At 36.7% G+C, this 16,338-nt stretch overlaps 1 protein-coding gene across 5 annotated transcripts in view; it reads right to left on the bottom strand.

The window, feature by feature from the left end:
• MME (membrane metalloendopeptidase) overlaps window positions 1-16,338 on the bottom strand; it is a 90,364-nt gene that overhangs the window by 40,583 nt on the left and 33,443 nt on the right. For 4 of the 5 annotated variants that reach the window (XR_014296746.1, XM_082654361.1, XM_082654358.1 and 1 more), the window contains exons 5-13: window positions 16,225-16,305; window positions 16,043-16,138; window positions 15,805-15,923; window positions 13,756-13,821; window positions 5,687-5,821; window positions 3,595-3,696; window positions 1,793-1,929; window positions 1,590-1,683; window positions 312-440 (exon numbers count right to left, since the gene is read on the bottom strand). Coding sequence is in view for 4 of the 5 variants with exons in the window: in XM_082654361.1 (XP_082510487.1) it covers window positions 312-440; window positions 1,590-1,683; window positions 1,793-1,929; window positions 3,595-3,696; window positions 5,687-5,821; window positions 13,756-13,821; window positions 15,805-15,923; window positions 16,043-16,138; window positions 16,225-16,305 (959 nt within the window). In the remaining variant the exon portion in view is untranslated. The remainder of the gene's footprint in view (window positions 1-311; window positions 441-1,589; window positions 1,684-1,792; window positions 1,930-3,594; window positions 3,697-5,686; window positions 5,822-13,755; window positions 13,822-15,804; window positions 15,924-16,042; window positions 16,139-16,224; window positions 16,306-16,338) is intronic. The other variant, XM_082654360.1, reaches the window with a different exon arrangement.

Genomic DNA, 16,338 nt, shown 5'->3' on the forward strand with positions numbered 1-16,338 from the left:
AAAATACTAATTCTTAGTCAATTTTGATAACAGAAGAGATTACAAATGACTATATCATTAGAACACGTGACTGGGTATTGTGAATACATTGCTTCTGGAATACAGACAATTGGTTTTGGGTTAAACAATATTAGGATCAGAAACATAACCAGACCCATGGGGGAGGGAGAATAAGATTTATTGGGAAATAATGGCAAATTGTGATTCAGAAGTTCTCTGCCAATTAATAAAATTTTAACCAAATGATGGACTATTGTAATTGCCCATCATTGCAAACACACGCTGATAGAGTATTGTGCAGAAAACATTACCACATGTTTACTCTCTCCAGGAAATGCCGCTTCCACATAGAGCCTTCCCACAGCATTTTCCATATTCCCATTGACATAGTTTGCACAACGTCTCCAAGTCGCTGTTTCTGATGTTGTGCCATAAAGAGCCTATGGGAGAGAAAAAGGAAATGGCATTTGACCAGGAGTACATGGCCGAAGCGTGGTAAGAGCACAAATTTCACAGGACTCTGTTCTTTATGTCTCCTAAATTCTTGCAATATTCATTGCTTCTCCTCACATGTCAGGATGTCCTTGCATAGGATAAAATGTAATCCAATTGAATTATTACTTACTATGATCTGGAAATAAGGTATATTTTCAGTAGCACGTCCTAGAAAAACTGTTGGCTATTGCAAGTTAATATCTTTCTAGACAGAGTTAGAAACAACAACCCTCTCCACCAAACAAACAAAATAACACTGTTGCCACTGTACAAACATAAATGTGAAGTAATATTCAATAAATGTAACAGGGGAGAGATCTGGTATACAAGAAAACACATTCCTGTTTTCTAAAGTTTTTGCTGAAGTTCCAGTACTTAGAAGAACTGCATGTGTACAAATTTAAGAACCAATAAAGGGATTAACTTACGGAAGGGAAATTTAGCAAAACACCATTTTTACATTCTCTAATTTAAAAAATATGTCTACATTTTCTTTTAAAGGGTAAAAACTAAAAATTTCAATCAATCAGGGAGTTATTTCCTTTCCGTGACACCAACCAATATATTTGTGAGAATTTCTCCTTCCTCAATCCCTCCTGCCCTCTCCCCTCACAATAGGACGAAAATGATGATTCTTTAAATAATGCAGGTACAGTCTAGTAAAAGGTCTTAAGGCTATCTCCAGGTAGGTATATTCTCAGGGGATTGTCCACATCAATGTAGTCCAACTGTCTGAATGTCTAGTATGTTATAAGCACCAGAAAAATCAAATTAATTGAGATAGATACCCCTGAAATTACTTTGAACACAACAAAAAACCAAGCTAGTATTCTTCCACGAACTGCTCAAATAACCAATACATGCCCTTCCCGGGCAATTCAATCACGGTGCCAGAGAAGACAATCATAGGACCACAGAGCACCTGAAAACTGGCTTTCCTAGGCAACATGGCTTAAGTACAGGCAACGTACCCAGCATCTGGCATTTTGTCTCTTGGCAAAGTTTACCACTTCTAGTAATGTACATGGTAAGCCTTCATAACCATGGATCGCTTTATGCTTTAAGTCTTAAGAAAAGAGAGATTTTTTCTTCACCTTGCGGAAAGCATTTCTGGACTCCTTGTAGGTTCGGCTGAGGCTGCTTACAAGATCCATTATGAACCGCCAGGACATTAAATTTTGAAGATCTCTGCATAAAAAAACCCACCACCCAGCAACAGAAAAGATGAGGCTGCAAAGCTTCTAAAGCATGATATTAAATGTAAACTTTGGGAACACGGGCACTCTGACATACCTACCTGGCAGAATATTTGGTAAGAATGAGCTTAAGTTTGGTTAAATATTCTGGAGCATAAACAACCACATCTTCCTCATTTGGAATATTAATATTCACAGTTGACATGATTTCATTTGTGAAATTTGACCAGCTGAATGGCTGGAAAAAAGCAGGCACAAGACATTGAGTAATTATGGATTTCTCTTCTTGGGTCCAAGACTCAGTTATGGTTACAGGGTCAGACATGGTTACAGTGTCAGTTGCATCACTATATAATTATCACAATAGTCAGTTTGATATCTGTTCGGGATTTTTCTCTAATTGCTTCAATCAATTTTTGAATAAAAATTAGTTCTGTAGCATAATTATTTAAATAAAAGAATTAAACCAACCATTTAAGAGCAAAAGCAAAGCTTCTAAGTGCAGTGAACATATGCTAGAAATTAGGCTCAGTGTCAAATTCTTGGTCTAACCAATATGAAAGAAAAAAAGAAATTTAGCTGTAAACATAAAGTTTCCTAGGTTTATGCAAAAATTTAAATGGGTATAAAATGTTTATCTCTTAAAGGTGGATATTAATAAATAATCAATTTAAACACAGTAATACATCTCAGTGGAGCTGGTGTTGTAAATGAAAGCACACTGTTGTCCTAGCAGAGGTATAGTAAATGTATAGATACAACACAGATGGTCCAATGAAGATGAACAAAATGTACTTTAAGCCATCAATATCAGGTCTACAGCCATGCAGTTCTCACACGTCAGAAGCTGGATTTGGAGTTGCCAGAAGATGGAGTCTTATCTATTATTCTTTAAATGGGAATTGTGGTTATCCAACCACCAATGGATATAAGAAAAAACAGCAGAAGTGGAGATTATGCAGATCTTGCTGAAATGCCACATTTCAATGTTTGAGAATGTTTAAGGTTACCAATATCTTATGCTCTGTAATTTTATATATATATGCCTAGAAGTATATACATACACTGATCACTTACTAAGTGTGAGATGCTATGTACTTTTCTTGATTTCCTTTGGCAGTTTGGCCCATTATTTCAAAACATATTCATTAAACACTTATTATATTAAAAAGCTCTATGTAAGAAATTCCTAATTCAGTAGGTTATGCCTTTAAAAAGTCCTTGTTTTCAGCAATTAGTGACAAAGAGAATTCCATCACTGAATGTGGTGGTTTGTAGATTTTTCCATGAATGTTGCTTCATTACCTGATTGTGTGCATCAACTAATACATAGAATACATTCATAGCCTTAAAAGAGATTATTAAATACTAGCTAAGGAATTACAACTAAGCAAAAAGATATCAATTGATGTTTATAAATGGAACCTATAGATTTTTCTGTTTCTTATGTTCTATTTCTCCATTATTGCTCTGAACACCTCCACAGATGGCCTTGATGAGAACATGGCAAGTTCTATGAATAAATTATCCTTTTTCAGAGTTAAAAAGAAATCTGGTACTTATATTATTTGACTGTCCAAGTCCAATGGCTATATAATGGTCCTTCAGAAGGATTTTTGCTTTTAATGTTTCCAAACCCTTTTCTATGATAATTTCTAATATTATTACATAGCTGCCTTGAAAGGACTTTTACCTTTGAAATTCACACTAATTAAATATAATTATGTCAAATAGTTTTTTTTCAAGTCTTTTCATGAGTCAAATGGCTGATGTCGTCTAAATTCATTTTGATGTTCAATTTATTTCAATAAATTAAAAAATCATTAAATTTTAACAAACTGCATTTTAATATTATAATTTTAGAAAATGGCACAATAAGAGAGTACATAAAACTGCTACTTACCTTCCCACTGATCTCTAGTGAAAAGTTATTTTGGATCTGGGCTAATGTCATTTTGTTATAAAGAAGCATTGGATCATTTCGATCTTCAGATTTAGTTGTAGCCTATGGATTTAATTTCTTATCATTATTTTAGGTCAAGAACTCTTTAGAAAAATATAACTATATACAAGGGAAAAAGAAATATGGCATAGGTACAACATAATTATATTTAAGTTCTATTCTGTATTTGTGTTATAATTTATTTTGTCTTATCAAGAAGAAGAGAGAAATATAAGAGATTTTAAGTATATTCAGTAACAATTATCAAGATTTGGCTGCAGTGTCAAGTATAAAATTTTTCAAAAATCTTTTTGTATTTTCATAACTGCCAAACCACATCAGCAATATTTACAGGCCTCTTTCCTTCTATGGCCAAATGGGCAGCTCAGCTGTGTCTGTGGCTATTTCATATGATAATGACTTTCTTGAATATAGTCATTTCCAGTTTCTCTCTCAAATACTCTTTCTCTCACCTACCACCATTCAGTGTCCCAGTTAAAATTCAGACGGGAAAAAGAGTAGAAAAAAGCACAATGATTTCTACAAGAATTTAAAGCAAGTAAGACTGAGAAAATTCCTAGTACATAACACAGGTAGGTGGCAAATTATCTGGAGAGTTCTAGCATCTACTTTTGTGACTGTCCGCTCATCTGGCCTAACGAGTTCAGTGTTATCAACAGCATCCAGTATTATTTTTTTCATTGAATCAAAAAAGAAAATTTCAATAACAACTGCCCAACTAGTGGTTGAAAGGAGTAAAAGCAATTTTAAGCGAAAAGAAACAAAATGTAAAAATGGGAATTATTTCTCAAGTGACAACGGCTCCAATTTCCCCTTTAGGTCACTTATTTATTCATTTAAAAATTATGTTTGTAACATCTGCACGCAATAATGTGCTGGACACTGTTAGAGACACATAGGTGATTCAGGGAGGACTGAGACCCCACTACAATCTCAGAGTTTCAGAGGGGAGAGAAAATGTAGACACAAAGAATTCTGAGGTAAGATACAACTACTACAGAAGCTGAGGCTGATCAAAGGAGAACACGGTCTTGGAAGGTGCCAGAGGTAAAAACCCAGGGTAATAAACTGTTCTCCTCTAAAAATTCTGTTTCCAACACAGAACCACATGCAACCCATCAAACTGCCATTCATCCAGCTGCAGCTCCAAGCAAAGTCTGGTTCTGATTCTACACTTTTGGTTTCATGTAGCCCCAGGAAAGCCAAAATTTCCCTGAAAGATCTTCAGTCTTCAAGGTTCTGATGATAAAGTGACAAGCAGACGGGGATTTAGGAGTGCAGGTTGCTGTTTGCAATGTCAGAGAGCTCTGTGGATACTAGACTGAAACTGACCGTGAGTTCAATCAATAACCCGGATGCTGTTTACAGAGCTCACTCGCTTGAGACTGCAGACCCCGTCAGAGGAACTTCAGACAAGAATGTGCCAACTCAGACTCTAAGGATTGACCTGGAACTAGAGGAAACTCAGGAACACACCCCTTGGGCTTTGCTGATAAACTCCTCCTCTTGGATCTCCCCTGAGCTAATAAGCAGCCTGACAGTTTGAACTCAGTGATATCGTACTGTAGTGTGGCCACGTTCAGAGGCTAAATACTTCTTAGCAAAGGGATAGAGACAATTTCTGTGGTCACCTTAAACTTTAAAATAATATAAAGTAAAACTGTACATATCAAAACTAAAACAGCTTTGCTGAATAGCTAGCAATCAAGTGTGTCCTGAATCTCAAGGGCATCTCAACAACAGTTTGACTGTAAATGGTTAGGATATTGATGTAATCCACTTATAATAGGTCATTAAGTAGATCTAGTTTAATATTTGTCAAATTAAGTATGTCTCCTGGATGTCTGGAACCTGGTTTACTGTAAAATTCCAGTTTTAAAGGTCCTCTTGAAGTCAATGATCCATTCCCGAGCTATGCATTTTTATCACTTGGTTAAGGAGATGTACATTTTACCCTTAAAATACGATAGAGAAGAGAAAGAAATAAAAAGTGGTTGACATTGTTCAGTGTATCAGAGAAAATGTGTTTTACATTGGCAATTTCTTTTTCCAATTCCATAACTTTATTCATTTCCAAAGAAATCTCTTTTTCATCGACAGGCAGTCCCCTTTCCTGACGAATCAATTTGGCCACAGAAATCATAAAATCCACATATGCTGTACAAGCCTGCAAGAAATAAATGACAGTACATTGCTGAAGAATCTTCTAAATATTCATCATGGTGCTTTAACTTAAAACTTATTTTCCATTCAGTATTAATTTTTGGTGACAGATAAAGCACAACAAAATAGAAATCCATTCCTGAATCCTAAAAGAAATGACCTGTACAGATTCTCAGAAAGTCAATGTGTCTTTGAATTATAGCAGAACAATAAAGGATCACTCTGAAAGTATTAAGTAACTTATAACCATTTGGTTACGGAGATTTTATAACTTTCAACTTTTAATCAAACAAATTGCTTTAATAAGAATGCAGATGTAAAACATTTGGTAAGCAATAACCTAGTATTTTTTTCTTAAATAATAAATTCTTTTGCAAAATTTCCTTTTAACAGGTTTTCTCTGCACACACACATATATATATATTTTTCAACTATCCATGAAGAGATGGCCACAAACATATTACATTATCAGGACATCTTTTATTTGTCTTCTCTGGCCAAGCAGTATTTTTTTTTTTTTTTTAATGAGAATGCATTCTCATGAGCTCCTCCAACACAAATCTGTGGGTTTTAGTTAATTCCAAAGCTGGCTGTCATTACTGTGAAATTTCTAAGATACCATAGATTTGAATATCAGCTTTCTTCTGAGAACTCAAATTCTTTCCATTTTATCTTCACACACATTTTAACTTTATGAAGATAAGCTATAAACTAGTTTTATTATTGACCTTTTATAGAATATATAAATACCTTATTCAAGTTCAGAGTGGCACTGAACCCAGGAAATTTAATACCACTTTCATAACATTGCTATTTAGCTATTATTTTCTATGAGCAGTTAAAATAAATTATGATCCCACCACATTCAAGTCCCAGCACCAGTTTGGTGACACGCAGATGACCGAATTAGGAAAGCCATACCACACAAGTTTGGGATCGATGGGTAGTCCTATGCTTCAAAGACTTGTCCACACAGGGTAAATATGAAGGAAAGCTGTAGAGTGCTTAACAATTCCACACTTTCAAGGGGCTTTTACAACCCTACTAGTTTATTATCAGTGAAAGGGGCACCCTTCTAGTCACTGTGAGTGCAAAGGCACATCTAAATTCACAGTGACTCATTAAGAGAATCAAACATAAAACTTATAGGGAAAATGAAAATATTTTATCAAGCAAGAACCTAAGTAAAATGTACAAAGTCATTATTAATTTGAAATTCAAGAAGACACCTTTAGATACTGGCATCCCATGACCTTTACTAAATGCTAAGTAAACAATTTCCCAGGGAGAGGGCTCTCTCTTTCAAGGATACCCAGCGATTGTGAGCCTGTCTCGCTGGCATCTCTATCCATGGATCTGCTACTCAATAGAAGAAACTATTTTTCAGCCATGTGTCTGTATTAAAAACCAAATCACTAAGGTAACAGGGATAAAAGGATGTTTTTATGTATATTCTTGCCAACTCCATTCTTTTCCTATTAAAAAGTAATCAGAATTCTTGTTTCACTTTGAAGAAAACAAATATGTCTGAGTTCATACCTCATGGGACCAACTATTCCAAAGTACAAGCATGCAGTGCTTTGAATTAACTGCATTTCAAATCATATAAATTCATCTGCATTCAGCAGGGAATTACTACTGACTATGAAGGAAATGGTAATTAAAATTTTCCAGTATCAATCTACTGAGTTTTTTTTTTTACTCTATGGGATGCTTTTTCATTAATGAGGTGAGAAAACAATAATAAGAGTGTTCTCCTCCATTTCGTTGACTCTGCAAACTGGTTTTAACTCCAGTATCTTTATCCTTACAGATCTATTTAAAGACCATAGAATTTGGCAAGCGGAAGAACTTTGGAAAATGCTTCTAGTCTTCTGAGCTGGTAAAGTTTCCCAGAAAACTGGAAGCATATTATACCATGAACTTCTGAGATGCTTGAATATTTAATACACTTACATGGAATACACTACTTCCTTTAATGAGCTCCACTACCTGGCAACCTATTACAATGTGACTGATTAAAACATGTCTTAGTATCTTGATTATCTTTCCTGGCTTCCAAATTTATCTAGTAGCTGTCAGAACCCAGGCTTACTGCTGCTGTTAAACCCTTTCTACAAGATATGATTCTACCTTAAGGTATTGATTTTCTTCCTTGAGATACTTCTAGATTTTTAAAATGCCAAATAATAGCAATTGTCATAATTTGGCGAAAAAGTAATCAACACATATTTTAACATTTAAAAAGTACATTGGCCAGGATATTTTTTAAATCAGATGTCAATTTTTCTTTTCTGTCACTAAGAGAGCAACTAGTTATTACGATAAGGGTCAGAGGCAGCTACCTTTTTCGACAGTCGTAAGGTAACCTAGTTGAAGCTTTGATACAGTGAATCCTTTATGTGACAAAACAAAAACAAAAACAAATGAAAAAACCCCCAAAACCTAAATGTCTATGTAGTCCTTCCTTTAAAAATAAAACACTGCAAATTCTAATGCTTATAATAGCAGGTTCAAAGACGCTAATTCGTTTTAAATGGTTGGGTAAAATCCCTAATTGCAGTTTTGTGAACTTTTAAATTACACACTTTTGGTGAGATGATATTTGCCGGTACCCAACACCATGAACTGTTACTCTAATTAGGACTATCTTCATATTGCAGGACCAGGCAATAATATTTATATATTGGCTCTGTTCAGAAGTTGGACTTCTCCTGCTTAGAAGAAAGCTGATATTTGTTAGAGTTGCCAAAGAGCAAGAGAGTGATGCCATTCCACTATTGTCCTTCATACTTGGTATCTTTGTTAATAAGTAACAGCAAGTGCCAGGGAGGAACAGAGAGCTCTCTGGACAGGTTGGCCAATATTTCTGTACCTTGGTGTGCCAACAGCTACGGACCAGGGGTTTCACTTTGAAAGTTTCTGTTCCGGGACACCTAGCTCTTACCAATTTTCTGCCCTTCCCTTTCCAAGACATAATGTGGAGCATGCAGTGACCGAAAAGTCACAGAACTGTCTTATTCCTAGCCACTGATGCCGGTGGTGTTATTTAATAGTGTTACACAGAAAAGTTTCCTGAGGGAACACACAGGGGCCCCCAGCAGGAGAGAGATATTTCCTCTCAGAAGGCTTGGGATTTTTTCCCACTTGAAGCAGCATGTCAGGGATCATGCAGCTGTCAGAACACAGAGGCTTACTCCCCAAAGAAGGGCACAGACACAGAGAATCCCGCAGCCATTCCTGGGGACAGGAAGTGAGAAACAGCCCCCAATCCTAGCAGGGCTCTGGAGTAGGAGAAACACAGGTTACAAGAGGATCCACTACGGACCAGCATGGGGACTGGTGGGGGCTTTCATCAAGTTATTAATGAGAGAGCCTGCAGATTCGTATGAGAGAACTTATTGTGTAACTTCTAAGGTTTGTTGCATATGTTTGGGAAGGTGCATGTAGTTCTTTGTACAAACTGAGTTCAGTTGATCTAAAAAATTTGTTTTGTCGTATCCAGGAAGTCTCAAGTTCAAAAGCTCCTTTAGGTTTTGTGGACTGGGTGAAACCTCCTGACTATTAGTCACCTGGTGCCCAGAAAGTACAAAATGAGGTCAGCCGCTTCCTTTGCAGGATCCGTTTTACCAAGTCAACCAAGCAGCAGTCACAGCAATCTTTTTAAAAACCAAATCAAATCACATCTAAATTATCCACCGACCCCTACCCCCAGTCATTCATCTTGTATCATATCATCCAGTTTTATTTCTTTTATAACACTATCTCCATTTATCTTGTTTCTTTAATTTATTTACTTGTTTCTTTATCATCTATCTCCTCCGATTAGAACATGAGTTCCATGTGAATAAGGACCATTTCTGCCTTGTTTCCTTGGTATCCTTACTGCCTAGAAAAGCATCTGTCACATAGTAGAGGCTCAATAAAAATAAAGTTAAATTGTAAGTATATTGAGTAAGTTTCCCTCACCTCCTATGTCATCAGATTTCTAATCGCAGTCCAAGTCCGGAGCAGTTTCTCTGAGCTTGTATTTTGGGTAAGTGGGCAAACAAAATCCTCTCTAGGTTTACCCTCAGTTCCAATACCTGCTCATCTAAAGGACTGCAAAACTCAGCTTGTGCTCTTTCCAGAGCAGGTACAGCTTAGAGAATTTCCCTGGACTGTGTTTGAAAGAGGCCCCGGATCACCTCTTTTTTGGCTTCTAACCATTCTGGCCATATTCCAAGTCCTCTATCTTCATCCCTGAAATGTTTCCCTTTTTTTTTTAATGAACATCAAATTTTTCTAAGCACTGTAAATTTCTTCATGACTCTGGCCTCCTCCACCCCTGCCAGGCCCCATAGCATTATACTATATAGCTTCTAATCTCCAACTCCTTTGTTACCTCCTAGGGCTCTCACTTGCTAGATCAGTGGTTTTCTCACTTTTCTTTTAGCCCTGAGATGCTCTGTTCAAATAATGTTTTGTTAATGTATAAATAAGTAAAATGAATCTTGAAGAACGTAAACATGAAGGTGTGGCTACACAGAGCACTGTCATTGGCACACACAAAGTGGTCCTTAGGTTCAGAAACCACTACCCTGGCTAATTTTACCTTTTCAGACAGACACAGAACATAAACATATCTGTGATCCAATTATGCTCAAATATTTTGGGTACCTAACCTGCAGATTCCTTATGAAGAAGGACAAGGCAGCAATCAGCCTTGAAAAGCTAAAGAGGTAGAGAAAGGGAAACTTTAAGACCAATTCCAATTCATCCCCATAGAGTTCAGAGACTCTTCTGGAGGTGGTGATTTTTCAAGAAAATTAAGGTTGTCATTCCTTTCAGTGAATCAATAAGCGAGAGCTTTCTCACATGAAGTAATTGGTTGGTTCCATTTTAAAATTCCATGAATGGGATGATTATTTTTTATGGGCAATATGTATCTTTCATATTGTTTTCCTAGCATGGAAATGTATACTCTTGTATGGGATAGGATTGTTTCAAATCTCACTACTTCTGTCCTTTGAGGTAGCAATGTGTCATTAAGTGATCTCTTCAGATAATCAGAATACCTCAGAAATAAGGTTCTATCTCTTTAACAAGAGACATCCAGCATGAGTGGCTCCTTGATGAACCCATTTTGAGAACAGTTTCATCTGCCACGACATTTAGGAAGTTCTATTTATTTCCTGGGAAAGGACACTTTATACAACAAGGTGCCACACAGATAAATCCCAATTTTTAAAATAAATGTATGGATTTGTTCAGTATTTATATAGACGGCTATGTGGCCTTCTGCCTAATATTTGGCCTATAGAACACTGTGTTATTTTTTTTTTGTAACGTCTTTATTGGAGTATAGTTGCTTTACAATGGTGTGTTAGTTTCTGCTATATAACAAAGTGAATCAGCTATGCATATACATATATCCCCGTATCTCCTCCCTCTTGCATCTCCCTCCCACCCTCCCTATCCCACCCCCCTAGGCGGTCACACAGCACCGAGCTGATCTCCCTGTGCTATGCAGCTGCTTCCCACTAGCTATCTATTTTACATTTGGTAGGAACACTGTGTTATTAAATTTACATTATAAACTCCTGGAAAAAGAGTGTTTATGTAGTCTTGTTTGGCACCTTGTGTCATCCACATGAGCCGGCTTAATTCATAATTTTAAATGAGATTTGCTCTCCAGGTTTTTCTATAGAAATAGCACCATCTAGAAGGAAAAATAGATTGGGAACCAGGAGACAGGATCATGATGAGGAGGGCTATAGTAGATATTTCTCCTCATCTGCTCATAACAGAACCCTCTATTCTCTTTCCTCTTGGTGGAACTATTGATCAAGGGGTCTCCCTTCCTGAGCTGTAGAGATGGGTTGGCAGTACCAACTACCCAATCAGAGAGCCCAGTTCCCTGGACACAGTGATTGGTCAAGAGAAGGGCAGGTAGCTCAAGCAGGAACAATCAGAGCGCTTTCCTCAGAAACTGATAGGAATAAGAGAGATAGAATTTCTTTTTTCTGGATTGTAAGGCTGCCAGGGATCATCTCTGATGCTACAATGGAGAAAGCCTGCTAGAGAAGGACTCCAACACAGAAGAAAGTAGCACCTTGAGAACAGGAAAAGAGATAAGATGGTTCAGTTGAACCCCTGGAACCAACCATGCCTGATTCATCCCTAGAACTTTACATTTAGGTGTGACAAACAGAAAACATTTTTTTTTTTACAGAATTTAAGTTAGAGTAGGTTTCCATTGCTTACAATGAATGTTCCTGACACATAGATCTTCTAATCCATGACTTAAGCAAATCATTTTACTTATTTGGGTCTCTGTTTTCTCATTTGTAAAATGAGGGGTTGAACTAAATTCTCTAATGTCCCACTTAGCTCTTAAAGTCTGTGCATGAGTAACCTTAATTAGTAAGAAAACATACCATTCTGCCATGTAAAAACTACAAGAATAAATACCTTTGAGTTTCTATTGCCTTAAGGCCTGTTCTCTCTTTAGGAAGGAAAGTACAGAAAACAAAAAGGAACTGAGGTATTTAAGTTTAAAATAACCAGAGGAATACAATATGCATTTCTCAAAATATAATCTAATCTAAAATTAAAAAAAAAAAACAGCCACAGGTTAAACAAAATGCTTCCATATGACCCAAGCCTATGAAAGACAGCTCTAGATTATGACCTTTTCTCGATTATGAGATAGCGTTGAACATAAAATGCACAAATACACCATCATCTTAACAACAGGATCTTTTCCAAAAGAAAAAAAACAAAAAAGAAACTTTACCACATTAAATGTATACACTAACTGGTGGGTATACTTTGATATCAGGAATGTTAAAATACAAAAAAAAAAATAATACATCTTTTTAGGATTGGACAAATTTGCTATGTTTTTAGGACAAAATCCTAAATTTGAAAAACATCCTACTTGATGACAATGAAAATGTAGTATAATGAGCCAAAATTCTTCACTCACCCTCAACTCTGCAACAGGAAGCAGCTAGACAGCTCATAAAGCCAATAGCTGCAAGCCACACAATACCTGTAATGAACTCAAATGTCCCATACCCATTTGACTGTCTGTGTTATTAACTGTGGACTTTTACAATACATCTTTTTCTTCATTTCAATGCTGTGTAGCTACTCAAAAAGATACTTTACAATGAATTTATTCCATGCTATTTTGAATTTAATAATGAGGCAAAATGCACACTCAGTATAAACATATAAAGCTAATAATTTTAATTAAGAAGTAATTTCAGCCACACCACCATCGTGACCCATCAGAATAATCAAAGGTAAACTTAACTTACTTCTGAGCTACAAAATAATGAGGAAAACATTTATGGAACCAACACCTTCCCCAAATACCTAATAATATATTACACTGCTAAGTTTATCATCTATGGTTCCTTTATATCAAGAAGCAAAAGCACATCAACACCAGCTTGAGGGAGGCAAGGCTGTGAGGCAAAGCGAAGCAGTTCTGTGCGGTATGATGAATGTTAGAATCAGAAGGTGACTGCAAAGGTTTGTCTGAACCCAGTGCCCCTATCTGGGTAGTCCTCTGAAAGTCAAATCAGAAGGTTCTAGAAAAGTGCTGCAGAGTATGATGTGTCTGATACTGGACCATTCCCTGGTCCTCACTGGCACTGACCTAGACCATGATTAACCTGTTCATTTTTTAAATGATCAAATTTATAGAGAAAATAAAACATTTAAAATTGACTTTTCAAAATGGGTCACGTGACTTAAGTACTAAGGTCAAGACACGAACAAGGAATTTCAAGTTTCTTTGTTTCTTAGTTTAGAATATTCATTCAGTCAAAGGAAGCTCACTATTATGTGTGATTTTCAGTATCTGCCTGAGTGAAGGACATAGAGCGTTAAGTTTAAATTCTGTAGTTTCATTTTATTTTGTTGGATTTCTGTTTTTGTTTTTACCTCTTTATATATTCCAGTGCATTCATAGTAGTCTCTGGAAGGCAGGCCAAGTCGAGGCTGGTCAATCTATACAAAAATATGCGAAGAAGAAAATATTCAGTTGATATAGAACAGTTGGACAAATTACAAGCACGCCTATCTATGTATGAGCAAGATCCTAGTGTTCTAGCAAATGTAGAATAGATAGCTAGTGGGAAGCAGCCGCATAACACAGGGAGATCAGCTCGGTGCTTTGTGACCGCCTGGAGGGGTGGGATAGGGAGGGTAGGAGGGAGGGAGCCGCAAGAGGGAGGGGATATGGGGATATTTGTATATGTATAGCTGATTCACTTTGTTATAAAGCAGAAACTAACACACCACTGTAAAGCAATTATACTCCAATAAAGATGTTAAAAAAACAAAAAAGATCCTAGCATTCTTGTTCTTTATAAGGGTAACAAGCAGACACTGAGTGAATACATAGGAAATGGTTTCCACGCTACTGCTTCCAAGTGTTAAACTGATGGGTAGCTAGATAATCTGGAAGTCTGTGCTGCAGATATTTGAGAAAAACCAAAGAAATCTTGAACAAAAAAAAACACACACGGGGAAGGATTTTTAATGCATAACAAAGGGGGAGGTGAACAAATACATGTTAGAATCTAGGACTAGGGAGCATTACACTTTTACAGGACATTTTGGCTTCCTGAGATTCTAATATGCTCCCTGAGGGACATTCTCTTCTACCCCCACCCTTAATTGGGACAGAAAAAAAAAAAAAAAAAGGTGGAAAACCTCTATGGTAAGTCAAGAAATTCTAAGCTAGCAGAAATCTTGATTATTTTGAGATCCTCTACCCTAAGGGGATAGAGGAGATTCCTCCTCAGTTCTCTCCAAAGCTGTCCTGCTCAGGACGCCAGCAGACCCAGCTGCCAGCTGAGTGTGTGAAAGAGGTAACTCATCTCGGTTCTAGTGTGTCCAGTCCACCTTGGATACCTAGCAGAAACTTCTGGACACCTTGGATACCTAGCAAAAACTTGTGGACATACTCGCGGCTTTGTCAGAGTCCCTCTTACGCGCCGCACGGTAAGATGGATGAGGTAAACTAGAGCATTTATGGGTGAGAGTGAGAATCCTAGCAGCTGTAAAGGGCCAGGCCAATACAAAAGAAACAGAACCCAGAGGACTAGTAAGGAAAGAGCCAAAAGGCATCCCCACGGGAAGAGCCCTGCCCCTTCTTCAACCTCCTGACCCTCCTTAGGAAACCCCCTCATGGCGATCATGCAGGATACTGGCACTTGAGAGCCAAAGGAGAGAATGTAGGAAGAGAGAAAGGGGTCCACTGTAGGCAAGAGTTGGGTTCAGTCTCTTTCATGATTTTAATAAAAATGACTATAAAGATTTATGCAACAGTGACATAATTATGCTTCTGTGACCTGCAACTTTTGGTTAGTTTCTTTTACAGGAGACTAAACAAAAGTCCCTAGATGTTTCACTCTATTCCGAACATACTCAGTTAAGTAAATCTTGTCCTAGGTAAACCTAAATGAGTGGCTTACACTTTAAAAAAATCAAATAAAGCCACTTAAAAAGAATGGGATTCTGTTTACCTTAATTGAGAAAAAAGTACAGACATTCTTTAGCAAGAACCAAAATTGTGTTAAAAATCCCATTTCTATGATCTTTTTGGAATCAATTAGGAATTTCTAATTTCTGACCTGTATTACTTATGTAAACCAGACCATGCTCCTTTCATGAACATACAGAGAAATCAGGTGCTTTTTCTAAACAGGAGAGACCTGGAGTCTTTCCTTTCTTATCATTTGTTTTTATAAAGGGAGAGGTATCTAAAACAAAGGTAGCAGGAAGGAGAGTTGAATGTCTAAACCACAGCATCAAGAAAACACTTTCAAAATTGGGAATCCAGGCATCTGTCCTTGAACTTATTACCACCTTGCTCATGCAATTCAAATGAGAATATGCATTATTTCTAAATATCAATAACAACAATGTGTGTGGAAGTTTTACTGCAATTTAAAGTAACTTTGGCTGTTGGCCACACAAACTTACATGAATTACATGGTTCATAGAGTTTTTATCATCAGTGCCAACAAAGAAATTAATAATGACTTTTTTCCCATATTTAGAATTCAGCTGTGCAATAGATTTCTCAGCTGTCCAAGAAGAACCTAAAGCAATGAAAGGTGAAGTATATCATTAGATGCTTTAGTGCATTAATATGATACTGTAATAATAACAGATTTTATATGGAAATAATTTTTTTTTAAAAGAAGGAAAATTGCCTTACCATATGTTTGGTTCCAGTTGTCTGTCACTACTGGCCAATCATATATATCTGGTAACAGTCTGAGTAGAGGAACTCCGCCTCTGCTATCAATAGCAGCTTTTGAAAATAATGAATATAAATATATTATGAAGACTATGCATATTTTGGCACACTCCTAATAAAATAAAATACAGAGCACTTACATTCATTTATACAAGATCTATACAATGTTTTTGCTTTCTGCACTGCTACTATGTCTTCAGTTTTGGGTTCCTGAAGGACATCTGAAATAGGGTATTGATAAAACACATCAGTAT

This window comes from Grampus griseus (assembly GCF_964374135.1).
Source record: "Grampus griseus genome assembly, chromosome: 5".
Taxonomy (NCBI): Eukaryota; Metazoa; Chordata; class Mammalia; order Artiodactyla; family Delphinidae; genus Grampus; species Grampus griseus.